The sequence below is a fragment of the Rhinopithecus bieti genome, unplaced genomic scaffold (genome assembly GCF_001698545.2).
Source record: "Rhinopithecus bieti isolate Rb0 unplaced genomic scaffold, ASM169854v2 scaffold_1234, whole genome shotgun sequence".
In the NCBI taxonomy this organism is placed as follows: Eukaryota; Metazoa; Chordata; class Mammalia; order Primates; family Cercopithecidae; genus Rhinopithecus; species Rhinopithecus bieti.
In genome coordinates, this window is record NW_016803318.1 from 167,283 (window position 1) to 182,343 (window position 15,061).

The 15,061-nt window shown below is 49.4% G+C and overlaps 1 protein-coding gene across 3 annotated transcripts in view; it reads left to right on the top strand.

Moving 5' to 3' along the window:
- Positions 1-139: 139 nt before the first annotated feature.
- Positions 140-15,061, top strand: part of ANKRD35 (ankyrin repeat domain 35) — a 19,954-nt gene continuing 5,032 nt past the window's right edge. The window contains exons 1-10 of one of the 3 annotated variants that reach the window (XM_017874934.1): positions 140-286; positions 6,647-6,777; positions 7,559-7,647; positions 8,006-8,070; positions 9,504-9,561; positions 9,738-9,808; positions 10,134-10,240; positions 10,966-11,150; positions 11,789-11,826; positions 11,995-13,998. In XM_017874934.1, coding sequence (XP_017730423.1) covers positions 248-286; positions 6,647-6,777; positions 7,559-7,647; positions 8,006-8,070; positions 9,504-9,561; positions 9,738-9,808; positions 10,134-10,240; positions 10,966-11,150; positions 11,789-11,826; positions 11,995-13,998 — 2,787 coding nt within the window. In that variant the 5' untranslated portion in view covers positions 140-247. Of the gene's footprint in view, positions 287-6,646; positions 6,782-7,558; positions 7,648-8,005; positions 8,071-9,503; positions 9,562-9,737; positions 9,809-10,133; positions 10,241-10,965; positions 11,151-11,788; positions 11,827-11,994; positions 13,999-15,061 lie in introns of those variants that run through there. The other 2 variants (XM_017874914.1, XM_017874924.1) reach the window with 2 other exon arrangements.

The window sequence follows — 15,061 nt, forward strand, 5'->3', positions numbered from 1 at the left end:
CTAAGACTGCGGGCTTTTCGCCTCTGCAGGGGCGGGGTAGGGCAGGGCCAGGGGCGGAGTTTTGAGCCCAGCCCTTGGGTTCTTGCCTCTGATTGAGCAGGGCGGGTTCTGAGGCGTATCTTGGGGCGGGGCCCGCTCTGCTTTTTGACAGCTGTCTCTTGCACAGCCGCTGCCAAGTCCGGTGGGTTCGGGAACCTGTGGCCCGGCTCTCTGCGCGTCCCTGTCCCCCGTGGTCTCGACCCTGGCCATGAAGCGTATCTTCTCCTGCTCCAGCTCACAGGTGGCGGTAGGTGCCAAAATGTGTGGGAGGATGGGGCTGGGGTCCCAGCTCTGTGGTGACAGAAGTCCTTAGTCCCGTCTCAATGCAGCTTCTGACTTGCCTTCCTCACCTCTGCCCTCCCCAAGGTCCTTTCCCCTGGCCCCTTTATTGTCCTCCTAGCATCTACAGCCCCAATTTCTGGTACGTTTTCTGCAGCTCTGTCCCCTTCCCATGGCCCTGCCCCTACGTCTGCTCTGTCTCCCAGTACCAAACCTTCCCCAAGCATCTTCCCCGGCCCCTGCCTGGCCCCAAGCTCCATTCTACACCACCAACTCATGTCCCAGAGCCCCATATTTCATCCCTGTCCTATCCCCACAATCTTGCCTTCCCACGTAGCTCTGTCCTTGCTGTTTCCTGTTAGTTCAACAAGCACTCCCAGCCCTGTGCCTTCTGCTAACTCTTTTTCACAATCTCCTCTGTCATTGCTTCCCTCCTGCCCCATGCCACTTTCACTCCCATCTCTCACCAGCACTGCTGTTCCTCAGACATCACTCCAAACCTTTTTCCAATTGATGCTCCCACAAGAGCAACCTTCTGTTCTCCCCTCCAACCTCTGCCCTACTCTGCCCAGTGGTCGCCAGTCCCACTTTTCCTCCTGCCTGCTTGCTGTGAGTTAATATTGCAGTCTGGTCAGCCTCACAGGCACTGCCAGAGGATGCCCAGTTGCCTGACTGCTCCCCAAGGGACTGGATGAGTTGCCTGCAGAATCCACCCAAGCCAGTTCACTGCAGTATCTGATCATCAGACTGGTTCTTGGGCCAGTCAAGGCTCAAGGCCTTTCTGCCTGCTTTTCCCCAGATTATTCATTTCCTGAACCCTTGCCCAGTTGTTTAGGAATGATACTCTCTGTTTCCTTTGGTTGAGTTGGAGGAAAGTGATGATGAGAGAAGAGGATAGAGCAGACTCAGAGTTCCCAGTAGAAGTCACTCTATTCCCCATGTTCTCCCAGAAAAAAAAAAAAACATAAGATTATAGAAGGTAGTGGCATAGGGAGGATATTGCTTCTTCTTCTCTAAAGATCTCTTACAGAGAGCCCCCTAATCTAAAAATGGAATTTTCTGTAGAGGTTGGGGTTATGGCTAATTTAGAAGCAAATTAGCCAGCTACTTGTAGCAATATTGCTTTGCTAACTTGACTTAGTGGTATCGCTCATAAGCAAATATGAGAAACATTCAATTAGCTCATTCTGCATGGGCAGGTTACAGAATCCTGGAAGCAAGCTATGAGGCAAGAGTATGAATTCTGTTGAGGCCTGTCCTTGTCCCACTTACATTTGCATCTCTACTTAGTTTCCACACATTGATCAACCAATCAAAAGGTATTTACTATTCTACACCCCAGAAACTGATGCTGCCCAGACTCAGTCTTAACTCTTAATGACTTTTTAGAAATTCATATGGCCTCTTCCTTAGTTACTGAAAGTATTCAATGTTGCCTTTCCCTTACAGGTTTGTGCAGTCTGCCTGCTCCTTAGGAATGGGAAAACTATTTCATTCTTTCTGATCCTCCAAACCTTGGGCAGTGCCTCCTTTCCAAGGTGCTGGAGTGAGTGGACTGGCTTTTGGAATTTGGAACCATCCCTCTGTCCTCCTTGACTCCAGTTGTACAGAGGTTTGACCATAAAGAATGATCACCCATTCTAAACTTTTAGTATAACAAGATCTTACTATAATGAGATTATGGGAAGTAAGTTGGATGGGTTTAGAGTTATCTAGCTGGAAAGAAAACTGTTTCTTCAGATAGATTGGAGTCATAGAAAGTTTGCAAATAGGCCAGTTTCAGCTGTAAATTTGTTCCTCATGAAATTTCCCCATACTTCTCATGATAAATTCCTCCACTGTTTTGGATGGCAAACTACTCTGGAACCATTTGTCAGAGAAGTAGTGTGGCAGTCTTTCTGGCCACTCCAAAAGCCTGGCTTCCCAGTCACACTGGAAGACTGCCTCTACCCATCTGCACTCACACACTTAGGTCCAGGGCCAGAGCCCTGCACCCTCAGTCTGAGTAAGGACTGAAAAAGCGGTGATCATTTTAAAGCTAATCTAAGTTATCCAGTATAAAGGAAAATCCACAAACAAAAACCCAACTCCTATAATCCCATTTTATTTTAGTCAAGTAGAGGATATTCTTGAGGGTGTCTTACATATGAGCTTACTCTGCCTAGGTAGACCAGAAGTAAACTAGAAGAGCGCTTTAAATAATTGGCACTGGATCATCTGGGCGCAGTGGCTCAAGCCTGTAATCCCAGCACTTTGGGAGGCTGAGGCGGGTGTAATCACCTGAGGTCAGGAGTTTGGGACCAGCCTGGCCAACATGGCAAAACCCTGTCTCTACTAAAAATACAAAAATTGGTTGGGCGTGGTGGCAGGCACCTGTAATCCCAGCTACTTGGTAGGCTGAGGCAGGAAAATTGCTTGAACCCGGGAGGTGGAAGTTGCAGCGAGCCAAGATGGTGCCATTGCACTCCAGCCTAGGTAACAAGAGCAAGATTCCATCTCAAAAAACAGACAAACAAACAAAAAATTGGCACTGTCTACTGCAATTAAAACACTGAGAATTAGGTCTTGGTTCCTCCAGGATAGGCTTTCTGTTTCCACTCACCTGACCTACAGCAGAAGTCATTCCTTCTCTCTCTACTTGCTGGTGTGCTTCCATGTTATAGGATGCTTATAGGTACACTGTCAGAGAGCTAAGGAGAAGGTACATTTACTTCTACAAAAGTCCTCTAATCTCACCTATAGAAATACAAAGCTTATACTTATTGAGTCTGCTGATTAATTTGGTGATTGCTCCCTTGAGGCTGTGATGGTAATCTAGTGCCTCCTTTCCAACGTGCTGGGGTAAGCTACAGACATTTGAAATGTCTGTGCATTTAAGACATTAATGTCTGTCTTAACATTTGAAAGCATTTCTCTGTCCTTTCCTCCAGCTCTGCAGAGGCTTGGCCATGAAAAATTTCCACCCATTCTAAACTCTACTTAGTATAATGAGATTATAGGAAGTAAATTGGGTGGATTTAGAACTATCTAGCTGGAAAGAAAAGTATCCAGGCCAGGTGTGGTGGCTCATGCCTATAATCCCAGCACTTTGGGAGGCTGAGGTGTGGAGGATCACTTGAGACCAGGAGTTTGGGCAATGCAGTGAGACCCCATCTCTAAAAGACCCCATCTGCAGTGAGGCACTGCAGCCTGGGCAATGCAGTGAGACCCCATCTCTAAAAAAAAAAAAAAAAATTATCTGGGTGTGGTGGAACATGCCTGTAGTCCCAGCTATTCAGAAGACTGAGGTGGAAGGATCACCTGAGCCCAGAGGTCCAGGCTGCAGTGAGCTATGATCATGCCACTGCACTTCAGCCTGGGCAACAAAGCAAGACTCTGTCAAAAAAAGAAAAAAGAAATCAAAAGAAGTGGAAAGAAAAGTATCTATATTGCTAAGAGACATCTTTACCATCTATACAGCTTGGCTGTTATTCACTGGCTAATATCAGCAAGATCCCTTCCACTCCCCTGGCTGGAGAATTCTGAGCCCAGGAACATCTGAAATGTGCCTAGGAAGGATGGGGATTGGAAATAACATTGATTGTGCATCTACTATGTGACAGACACAGAGCTAGAGGCCTTATAGGTTGTTATAGTATTAGGAAATTGAGGCTCAGAGATGTTGTTACATGCCTAAATTCACAGAGGCAGACAGTGTTAAAGTCAAGACTTTAAACAGAGAACTGCAGGTTCAGGTCAGCTGATGGCAGCACCTGTCGTGTGGTATAGTGCTAGCTTTCTGCTTTCCCGGAGGTGACCTGGTCTCAGAAGGGCATTAGGAAATGCGTTCTTACATGTCAGAGTCTGTTAGTATGTGGAGGAGTCATTTTGCTTATTTTGTCCTTTGAGAGTTAACCTGTTTGGAGACTCCGTGCAGGCAGTAGAGTCTAAGGGTGGGTGGCTTTGCCCTGGAGGCAACTTGAGACTGTTTATCTGGAAATAAGTAAACCTTTTTCTATAGTTTGTAGTAGTGTGGTCTGGTGCTGAGAGCTAGGATTTGGCATCAGGTGGCCTGGGTTCTTTTTTTGTTTGTTTGTTTGTTTGTTTGTTTGAGACAGAGTCTTGCTCTTGTCACCCAGGCTGGAGTACAATGGCGCGATCTCGGGTCACTGCAACCTCCACTTCCCGGGTTCAAGTGATTCTCCTGCCTCAGCCTCCTGAGTAGCTGGGATTACAGGTGCCGGCCACCACCCCCAGCTAATTTTTTGGACTTTTAGTAGAGACGGGGTTTCACCATGTTGGCCAAGCTGGTCTTGAACTCCTGACCTCAGGTGATTCCACCCATCTCGGCCTCCCAAAGTGTTGGGATTACAGGCATGAGCCACCACTCCCGGCCGTGGCCTGGATTCTAATTCCAGTTTTGCCACTCTTTTTCGTGATCTTGAATGGTTATCTAATCTCAGTATACTTCCGTTTCTTCTTTCAAAGAGATGGTATAATAGCCCTAACTACTTTCTTTTTTTTTTTTTTTGAGACGGAGTCTCGCTGTGTCGCCCAGGCTGGAGTGCAGTGGCGCGATCTCAGCTCACTGCAAGCTCCGCCTCCCAGGTTCCCGCCATTCTCCTGCCTCAGCCTCCCGAGTAGCTGGGACTACAGGCGCCGCCACCACGCCTGGCTAATTTTTTGTATTTTAGTAGAGACGGGGTTTCACCATGTTAGCCAGGATGGTCTCGATCTGCTGACCTCGTGATCTGTCCGCCTCGGCCTCCCAAAGAGCTGGGATTACAGGCGTGAGCCACCGCGCCCGGCCAGCCCTAACTACTTTCCAGGGATGTTGAGAGACTAATTGAAATAGCACGTGAAAGGACTGTGAGAAGTTACAACTTCCGTACAGGAGCATTACCTCAGAATCCATCTACCTTAGATAATTTTATGGTTTGGACATTTAAAGCTTTCCTGTGGTTGATTCACAATTTGCCCTGGCTACGTAAACAGTGCTTGAAAATGAGTTATTGGGCTTCCACAGATCCTATTTTTCTTCACCCCCTTCTATAGCCTCTTGTTAAGATTATACCTTATAAAATGCTATGTGCCACCACCAACCCCCCACTACTTCCTGTTTTGTTACAAGGGTGCCACACATTTGTATGGCTCTTTACAGTTTATAAAGAGATTTTGTGTATATTAGCTTGTTTAATAGTCACAGCATGATGAGGTAGTTGTTATTAGTCATATTTTATAGAAGAGGAAACAGGTTAAAGGTGTTTAATGGCTTACTCTAGGTCACATAGCCGAGAATGTAGCTGAACTAGGTCCCAAACTCAGGCCAGCCAATGAAATACTCGTCTGGCACACTTTACATCAGACCACAGATCTTTGCATCTATCTCTTCCTTTTCATTCCCTTCTCTGGACAAAACCAGGCTTTTCTGTACTTTCGGCCCTGGGTGTTTTTACCTAGCTGTCTCTTTCACGCCCTGTAGCACTTCAATTATTGTAATTACCCCACCACCCGCAAAACCCAAGCTGGAATGATAGAACAATGCATGCCCAGGTGTGGCTCTTGTCTAGACAGCTGCTCCCTGCCAGGGAAACTGGGAGGGAGGAGAAGGGGAGCTGCCTTCTTGCTGCTTCCTCAAGCATAGCTAGAAACCTCTTTGCCTTTTGGTTGTTTTTGCCACGGAAAGGGGAAAGACACTCACCAAAGGGCCTAGATATGATATGGGAAAACAGAAACTCTAGTTTCCTCTTTTAATTTTGGGGCCCAAAGCCAATGAAAAGAGATGGAATGGTTAGGTATTGGGACTCCTAGCTGTAACCTGAAGCTGGTGCCTTGATGTACTTCTCAAACAACTGATGACAAAAAGCAGAGCAGCAGGGGTTCAGGGATGGAGGCCGTGGTGAGAGGCAATGTGAGCCCTCAAGAGTGGTCAGGTTGGTTCCATTTGCTCCAGCAAGACCTAGAGAGCAAAAGGGAAAGGATTGCTTTTAGGTTGGGCACCCAACAACAACTCGAATTGTAATGATGATAAAAGGACATTTGAAATGCTATGCATTCAGCTTAAAATACTATGCATTCACTCAAATGATTTTTAATTCAGTGGTCCAGGGTCCTTCTGGCTCAGGGCTGAAATAATGAGCAAGAGTTCTTGGTGGCATATTAGCTGGTTAAGATTTAGCTAGGCCCACCTAAGAAGGACTAAATGATCTAGGATGCGTGACTTGTGGAAAAGAAAAAGGACCTCAGGGATGTTCCTTTTCTCTCGTTTGGCATCCTAACCATTTGCCTCTTTTCTTTCTCCACACTACCCCCATCCCCTATATTCACACAACTTGTGGCTCTGGACCAGGTGGAGAGATGGAACCGCCATGATCAGAAGCTGCTGGAGGCAGTGCAGCGGGGAGATGTGGGACGCGTGGCTGCCCTGGCCTCCAGGAAATCTGCCCGACCCACCAAGCTAGACTCAAACGGCCAGTCCCCGTAAGTAAGTCCTCCTGCCCCTGCCCCTTACATGTGGCTCCCTTTTGAGGCCCCCAAATCCAATATAACATAGGACCAGGGAATGCCTACAGCTTCAGAGCTCTTTTCAATTGTCTTAATCAGCAAGTATATCAATAGTTTTTTGCTACATATAAGTTCTACACAAAGTGAGGAAAGAAAATACTGTTCCTGCGCTCCATCCATCTCTCAACCCAGATTGACACCACTGACTTGTAAAGTACATAAAGCCCATTAAACAAACAGAAAATGAATATATACACTAAGTAGAGTATTTCTTCATTGTACAAGTAGGAGGGTGTGTATGCTTGGGAAATTAGAAATGAAGTGGTAGCATAGGAGTCACATGGCTAGAGGGAGTAGTGATTAAGCCAAGGGAAATGTTATCCCTGGTCTCTACCCAAAGCCTTCGAATGTCCAGCCTTCTGCTCTGCTCTGACTGACTCTTTCTGTGACCCTTCCACTTGTGCTAAGGGTTCTGTGCTCAGAAAGGCAGGTAATTATGTGTTCCCTCGACATCCCTGCAATAGTCTGAGATTCCTTGAGACCTGTAGCTCTTATTTCTTTCTTGCTTTTAGCACCCTTTATGATTGGAGGGCATATAGACTTCTCTTTCTCAGAAATTCAAGCTAGGGGAGCTTCTTTTTCTGCTTTTAGGATTGGCTTTGGGGTAGGGAGCATAGCAAGAAGGGCTTATCAAGATTCTCCCATTCCTCATCCTTGGTCCCTTTATCCTTCTGCCTCTCGGCCTTGATTCTGGCAGGTTTCATCTGGCAGCCTCCAAAGGACTGACAGAATGTCTGACTCTACTGCTTGCAAATGGGGCTGACATCAACAGCAAGAATGAGGACGGTGAGTGAGCCGGAGCCCGGGCCACGCTGCTTGCTTGCTCCTGGTACAGCAGCAGTGGGCGGCGGTGCTGGGCCCTGCTGGACGTTCCTACTGTGGTCCCTTGCTTCTCTCCTCAGTAAGTTCTGGTCATCATCCCTCCAGGAGTTCCCCTCCCTATAAGCTGGGCACACCTCACCCCCACTCCCACCTTCATCATAGGTACCAGGCACTTGGGGAACAGGAATTTCTGGCCCTGTGCGGCTGAAAGCTTCTCTCCCTAATCTCTTGATTATCTTTGCGTCTCTTGCCTTCCCTCCCTGTGAGTCATCAGCATGCATGGGGCCACCTACCCTCCTTCTCCCCTTCCTTCTGTTTCCAGGAAGCACTGCCCTGCACTTGGCCACCATCTCCTGCCAGCCACAGTGTGTTAAGGTCCTGCTTCAGGTAAGAGCAGCCCCTTGATACTACTCTTGTGAAGGCAAGAAGTGGTCCCAGAGTTTTCTAACTTCATTTCATACTTAAAAGAAATTGGGCCGGGTGCGGTGGCTCAAGCCTGTAATCCCAGCACTTTGGGAGGCGAGACGGGCGGATCACGAGGTCAGGAGATTGAGACCATCCTGGCTAACACAGTGAAACCCTGTCTCTACTAAAAAATACAAAAAACTAGCCGGGCGAGGTGGCAGGCGCCTGTAGTCCCAGCTACTCCGGAGGCTGAGGCAGGAGAATGGCGTGAACCCGGGAAGCGGAGCTTGCAGTGAGCTGAGATCCGGCCACCGCACTCCAGCCCGGGCGACAGAGCGAGACTCCGTCTCAAAAAAAAAAAAAAGGAATCGTTGGCCAAATGTACTCGCCTCATACCCAATAGGAGGGCTGATAATCATTTGTTTGCAAACATTTATTTAACACCTACTATGTACAGGCACCATGTTTGATACTGCCTTTGAGGGCAGGTTATAAAGCAGAGTTGCCAGGAACTATCGATTTTGTCATTAGCAGAGTCACTGCAGAGACTTCCTGCTATGATGAGGGGCAAGAGGAGGGAGGACAGAGATATTCAAATTAAACCAAAGCCCTACTGTCTGTTTCTGAAGAGTTTATAGTCTAGTAGTATAAAGAGAAATATACATGTACAATGACATGTGGATAATTTATAAATGAGTTTCCAAAAGTACAAAAGGCAGTTACCAGCTGGGTGTGGTGGTTCATGCCTGTAATCCCAGACTTTGGGAGACTGAGGCGGACAGATCACAAGATCAAGAGATCGAGACCATCCTGGCTAACACAGTGAAACCCCATCTCTACTAAAAATACAAAAGATTAGCCGGGTGTGGTGGCACGTGCCTGTAGTCCCAGCTACTTGGGAGACTGAGGCAGGAGAATCGCTTGAACCTGGGAGGCAGAGCTTGCAGTGATCTAAGATTGCACCACTGCACTCCAGCCTGGGCAACAGAGCGATACCCATCTCAACAACAACAACAAAAAGCAGTTATCTTAACCAGCCATCAGGCAAATGGATGTTCTGCTTTTGTTCTTCCTAATCCTTTCCAAGTTTCACATTATGTTTCTAAAGTACCAGCCATGGGGACATTGGGTGTCATTTTCCCTAACACTTTTACTTATCTACCCTCTGATTTTTAACACGTTTACTTATCTACCATCTGATTTTTCTTAGCCCCTTGGTTTAGAAACCAGGGCTGATAATCAATGCTGTCTATCATCAGCAATGAATGAACTGGGCTTGCCTAGTAGACAGCCTTCTCCAAAGTGGACCTCCTGCCCCTCCTCATACTACCATGGAAACTGGTAACCCAATGGGGGTATGGGATGAGGATGTTAACACCAAGCTCCATGCTGCTTCCCTTTGTGGCCATTTGCAGCATGGTGCTAATGAAGATGCTGTGGATGCAGAAAACCGTAGTCCATTGCACTGGGCAGGTGTGTGCAGGGGACTCATGGGAACAGGGCTGCAGGGACTACAGGGTGGGAAAGGGGAGATGTGACGAGGGAAGGGCAGCCAGGGCCAATCAATGAAATGGTTGGAAGGCATGTTGGGTTATAGTCTGAGCAGGCTTTGTTCATGCTTCCCCTTAACCCAATCATCTCCTCCCCAGCCTCCTCTGGCTGTGCCTCAAGTGTACTCCTGCTGTGTGACCACGAAGCCTTCCTGGACGTGTTGGATAATGTGAGTGTCAGATGGGCAAGTGGGCAGTGTCCTACACAGGCAAGCTGCTGCTCTCTCTGAGCTTGATTGGCCAACTTCCATGACCTAGGGTTGTGTTAGCACCACCCTTCTCTTCCTTCTCTTCCTGCTTCTCCTCTTCTTCCTCACAGAGAGGTTAAGCCTTATCTTCTGGAGAGCTTCTGACCCTCCAAAAGGGAGTGTTTAGACCCAAGATCTGGGCTTTTATTTTTTGTGGAGTGGTGTGAGGGGAGGGGAGCCGTTAGGATTGTGTCAAGCCTCTGGGAGTCCCTGGTTCCTCATGAACCCCTTCCTACAATCTGTGCAGGATGGACGTACACCCCTGATGATCGCATCGCTGGGTGGGCACACAGCTATCTGCTCACAGCTGCTGCAGAGAGGCGCCCGAGTTAATGTTACAGACAAGAATGACAAGTGAGCCCTCCTCGTTTACCCACCCCAATTCCCATGCCTGACCAATTTAGAAAGAAGCCAGTGGGCAACGTGTGTGTGTGTATGTGTGTTGGGGAAGAAGTCAGGTTGGTCTTTGTGTTCTTGGGAACCTCATTCCTTCCCAGTGGAGGTTCTGAAGAACTCTGCCTGCTGTCACTACCGCCTTCATACATAGATGACCCCGGAAGTAGAATCGATGCTCTGGACCCATTGGCTGAATTTACTGGTTTTCAAATTATCTTTTAAGCAAGAGGATCCTTTTTTCCAATAGAAATTGTATGTAGAATCCCTGTAATCCCAACACTTTGGGAGGCCGAGGCGGGCAGATCACCTGAGGTTGGGAGTTCAAGACCAGCCTGACCAACATGGAGAAACCCAGTCTCTACTAAAAATACAAAATTAGCCAGGTGTGGTGGCGCATGCCTGTAATCCCAGCTACTCAGGAGACTGAGGCAGGATAATTGCTTGAACCTGGGAGGCAGAGGTTGTGGTGAGCCAAGATCCTGCCATTGCACTCCAGCCTGGGCAAAAAGAGCAAAACTCCGTCTCAAAAAAAAAAAAAAAAACAATCTAGTCTGGTCTAATGTTGGTCTGTTGTTCTCCTGACCCCACTGAGTAAGAGCTTACCCTATGAGTGGAATGTCTGGAACCAGGACTTCTGGATTCCATGGGGGAAAGTCTATGCTCAAATTTGTCTCAACCCACAGATCGGCTTTGATCCTGGCCTGTGAGAAAGGCAGTGCCGAGGTGGCTGAACTGCTCCTGAGCCACGGAGCAGACGCAGGGGCTGTGGACAGCACAGGGCATGATGCTCTGCACTATGCTCTGCACACACAAGACAAGTCACTGTGGAGGCTGCTACAGCAGGCCCTGAACCGGCGGCGGCGGGGCGGTAAAGCCCTTTTGTAACTTCCAGGTTCTCCTTGATAGCCCTAGAATCAGAGAAGTTTCTTAGAGTCCCATTTGTTTCCATGGAAGTAATCTATCTGACAAATAATTGTCACCTGAGTTGAGAGTTTACATATTTATTGCTGCTACTGTGAGAGGACCCCAAATTCCCATCCCAAAAGTATAATCACAAAATTCTTTAATGCAGCCTGGTCTGTCACTGAGGACAACCCTGGCTAGTGTTGTTTCTAGCGTTTATGAGTTGTAATTGTACGTCTATTTGTGTGATTTGTTGGTCACTCTCTCTTTCCTCTACCAGATTGTAATCTGCTTAGGTGACAGGCCATTTCTGTTTTGCTCACCATTGACGTTCTAGTGCTTATTAAAGTGCTGGACACAGTGACCAATAAATAAATGAGTGAACAAAATGAATGAGGTGACTCATTTCTGGGAGAGGACACCAAAGTTGCTGGATAGTTAGGGATCCACTAAACAAGATTGGCTTCTGGCACCAGGAAGATATGTGGTGAGACTGATCACAGAGAGGCCACTTCTCTCAGAAAAAGTCTGAAGCTAAGAATGTGGGCTGGAAGTACATGGAACCTGTCTTCTCTCTCATTTTCCTCATATCTTTTCTTATAGGTCAGAGGCTAGTCCAGCACCCAGATCTTGCATCCCAGGTAAGAACCTAAGTGCCTCCCCTTTTGCTTTTGACACACCCCAGGCTATCCCACTGTGACTACTCCCAGTGGTCCTTGGGGTGTCAAGACGTTTAAGAGAAAAAAGGCACTCCTGGGGCTCAGTTTGTTGCCTAGTGGCCACACTTTACTATTCTGTTTCCAACATAGGCCTCTCCATCTGAGCCCCAGGCAGGTTCTCCACCTAAGAGCCCATGGAGAGCAGAGCCTGAAGAGGAGCAAGAGGAAGAGGAGGACGAAGACCCATGCTCAGAGGAGTGGAGGTGGAAGTATGAAGAGGAGCAGAGGAAAGTTGTTCAGTTGGAGCAGGAGTTGGTGCAAAAGACAGAAGAGTGTAAGACTCAAGCTGCAGCCTGTCTGAGACTTGAGAACCAGATTCGAGAGCAGGTGCAGGAGCTAGGGCTCCTCCTATCCTGGGAGCCCAGAGCTTCAGGAAGGCAAGCCTCTAGTCTCCAGCCTGGAGGGGATGGCATGGAGCAGGGTTGTCCTATGGACCTGCTGGCTGAGAGTATACAAGAGCTAAAGAAGCAGCAGCAGGCAGCAGCCACAGTAAATCCAGTGTTAGCTCTGAAGAAGGCTGAGGACTCAGCCCCAGGAGAGATCCAGTATGAAGTCCATGGTAGGTCCCAACAAGAAGAACAGGGGCCACCCCAGAGCCCAGAGTCTGAGACCATCAGGAAAGCCACAGGACAGCAACTGACTACCAGTGGTGCACAGACCTTTGGCCCTGATCATGCTGACCAGCTGCCTGCTGGCCAGAAGGAGAGTTCCCAGGTTCTAGGAGTTGAACCAGGAGGCACAGTGGCTGAACCAGTGGGCCCAGCAGCCATGAACCAGCTTCTGCTACAACTAAGAGAGGAGCTTGCTGCAGTGTGGCGAGAAAAGGATGCTGCCCGGGGAGCTTTGTCAAGACCGGTCATGGAGGGAGCCCTGGGGACTCCCCGTGCTGAGGCAGCAGCAGCTGCCTGGGAGAAGATGGAGGCCCGACTGGAGCGCGTGCTGGCAAGGCTGGAACGGGCAAAGGCAGGACTACAGATGAAACCTGAGGTTCCTTACCAGGAGTCCAGAGAGGGAGCCCTAAAGGCAGCCCCAGGGAGCATCAAAGAGGATGAAGAGAAAGAGAAAAGGGTTCCTGGGGCTCGCGGAGAGCCTCTAGGCGCCCCTGGAGGGGAAAAGGCCCTAGGAGGCCTGGCAAAGGGACGGCTGGAGAAAGAGGTGTCAGCACTGAGACTGAGCAACAGTAACTTGGTGGAGGAGTTAGGGGAGTTGGGGCGGGAGCGGCAGAGGTTGCAGAGGGAGCTGCAGTCCCTGAGCCAGCGGCTGCAGCGGGAATTTGTGCCCAAGCCAGAGGCGCAGGTCCAGCTACAGCAGTTGCGGCAGAGTGTGGGGCTGCTGACGGATGAACTGGCCGTGGAGAAGGAGGCCACAGAGAAGCTGCGGAAGCTCCTGGCCGCCCAGAGCAGCGGTCTCCGAGGGCTGTGGGACTGCCTGCCCCCAGACCTAGTGGGCAAGAGGAGTGCACAAAGCAAAGCAGCGGAGCCCCTGGAGGAGCTGCGGGCCTGCATCACCACCCTGGTAGATCGGCACCGGGAGGCCCAGCAGGTGCTGGCTCGGCTGCAAGAAGAAAACCGGCAGTTGCGGGGGTCCTTGTCCCCATGTCGGGAGCCAGGCACCTCCTTAAAGGCCCCAGCATCCCCCCAAGTGGCCGCTCTGGAGCAAGACTTGGGGAAGCTGGAGGAAGAGCTGCGGGCAGTTCAGGCCACGATGAGCGGGAAGAGCCAGGAGATCGGAAAGCTGAAGCAGCTGCTCTACCAAGCCACAGAGGAAGTGGCTGAGCTAAGGGCCCGGGAGGCAGCCAGCCTACGGCAACACGAGAAAACTCGGGGTTCGCTGGTGGCCCAGGCCCAGGCTTGGGGCCAGGAGCTAAAGGCTCTGCTGGAAAAGTATAACACGGCCTGCCGGGAAATGGGTCGGCTGCGGGAGGCGGTGGCCGAGGAGCGCCGCCGGAGCGGGGACCTGGCCGCTAAGGCAGCCGAACAAGAGCGCCAGGCCAGCGAGATGCGGGGGCGCTCCGAGCAGTTTGAGAAAACAGCAGAGCTGCTGAAAGAGAAGATGGAACATCTCATTGGGGCTTGCCGAGACAAGGAGGCCAAGGTGAGCAGCTGAGGTAGCCCTGGGGAGCACTGGGGAAAGTTTCTGTGTATTTGGGAGTTTGCTAACCTGAATCCAGCTACCTTTGTTGCAGCAGTGGGTCAGATCAATACCCCAAAAGGAGCACCAGTCCTTTGCAGGGACCACACTGCTATGTTCTGGTGGATCGGAGGGGGTTGGTGAGATTGGAGGTGAGGTAAGGTATAAGTGGAAGAGAGAAGGGGGCTTAGGTACTAAAATTTGGCACCCCGATTCAGCAGTGTGCTCAGGGCTGCCGCCAGTGCAGCACCATCGTTTATTAGCATTTGGACTTGAATTACATATTAGCCTGGGAAGAGGCCTCATAGCATGATGGGTTGCTGTGGTTTCACTGAGGTTCTGAGGAGGTGACTCAGGAACTAATGAGTTAAGAAAAGTAGACCCAGGGATAGCTGCTCTTCTCCCCTCCACTTCAGAGTGGATTCTACAAAACGATGTCCATTGGCAGAGGACACCGACGCAAAGAAAAGAAAGGTTGAGGCAGAGTGTGGTGGCTCACGCCTGTAATCCCAGCACTCTGGATGCCGAGGCGGGCGGATTACCTGAGGTCAGGAGTTCGAGACCAGCCTGACCAACATGGTAAAACCCCGTCTCTACTAAAAATGCAAAAATTAGCTGGGCGTGGTGGCACGCACCTATAATCCCAGCTACTCAAGAGGCTGAGGCAGGAGAATCACTTGAACCAGAGAGGCGGAGGTAGCAGTGAGCCGAGACTGCACCACTGCATTCCAGCCTGGGTGACAGAGCGAGACTCCGTCTCAAAAAAGAAAGAAAGAAAGAAAGAAAGAAAAAAAGCTTGAAAACCACTATTAGATACCAGAGTTTCCTAACCCTTGCTCTAAATGTGAGTCTACATGTTTCTATGAGACATGTTTTATGAACTCTAAATATCAATTTACACATGGATTCAGTAGTTCCAGACTTACCTGTGAAATGAATGATTTCAGACTTCTTTTTTTTTTTGAGACGGAGTCTCGCTCTGTTACCCAGGCTGGAGTGCAGTGGCCAGACCTCAGCTCACTGCAAG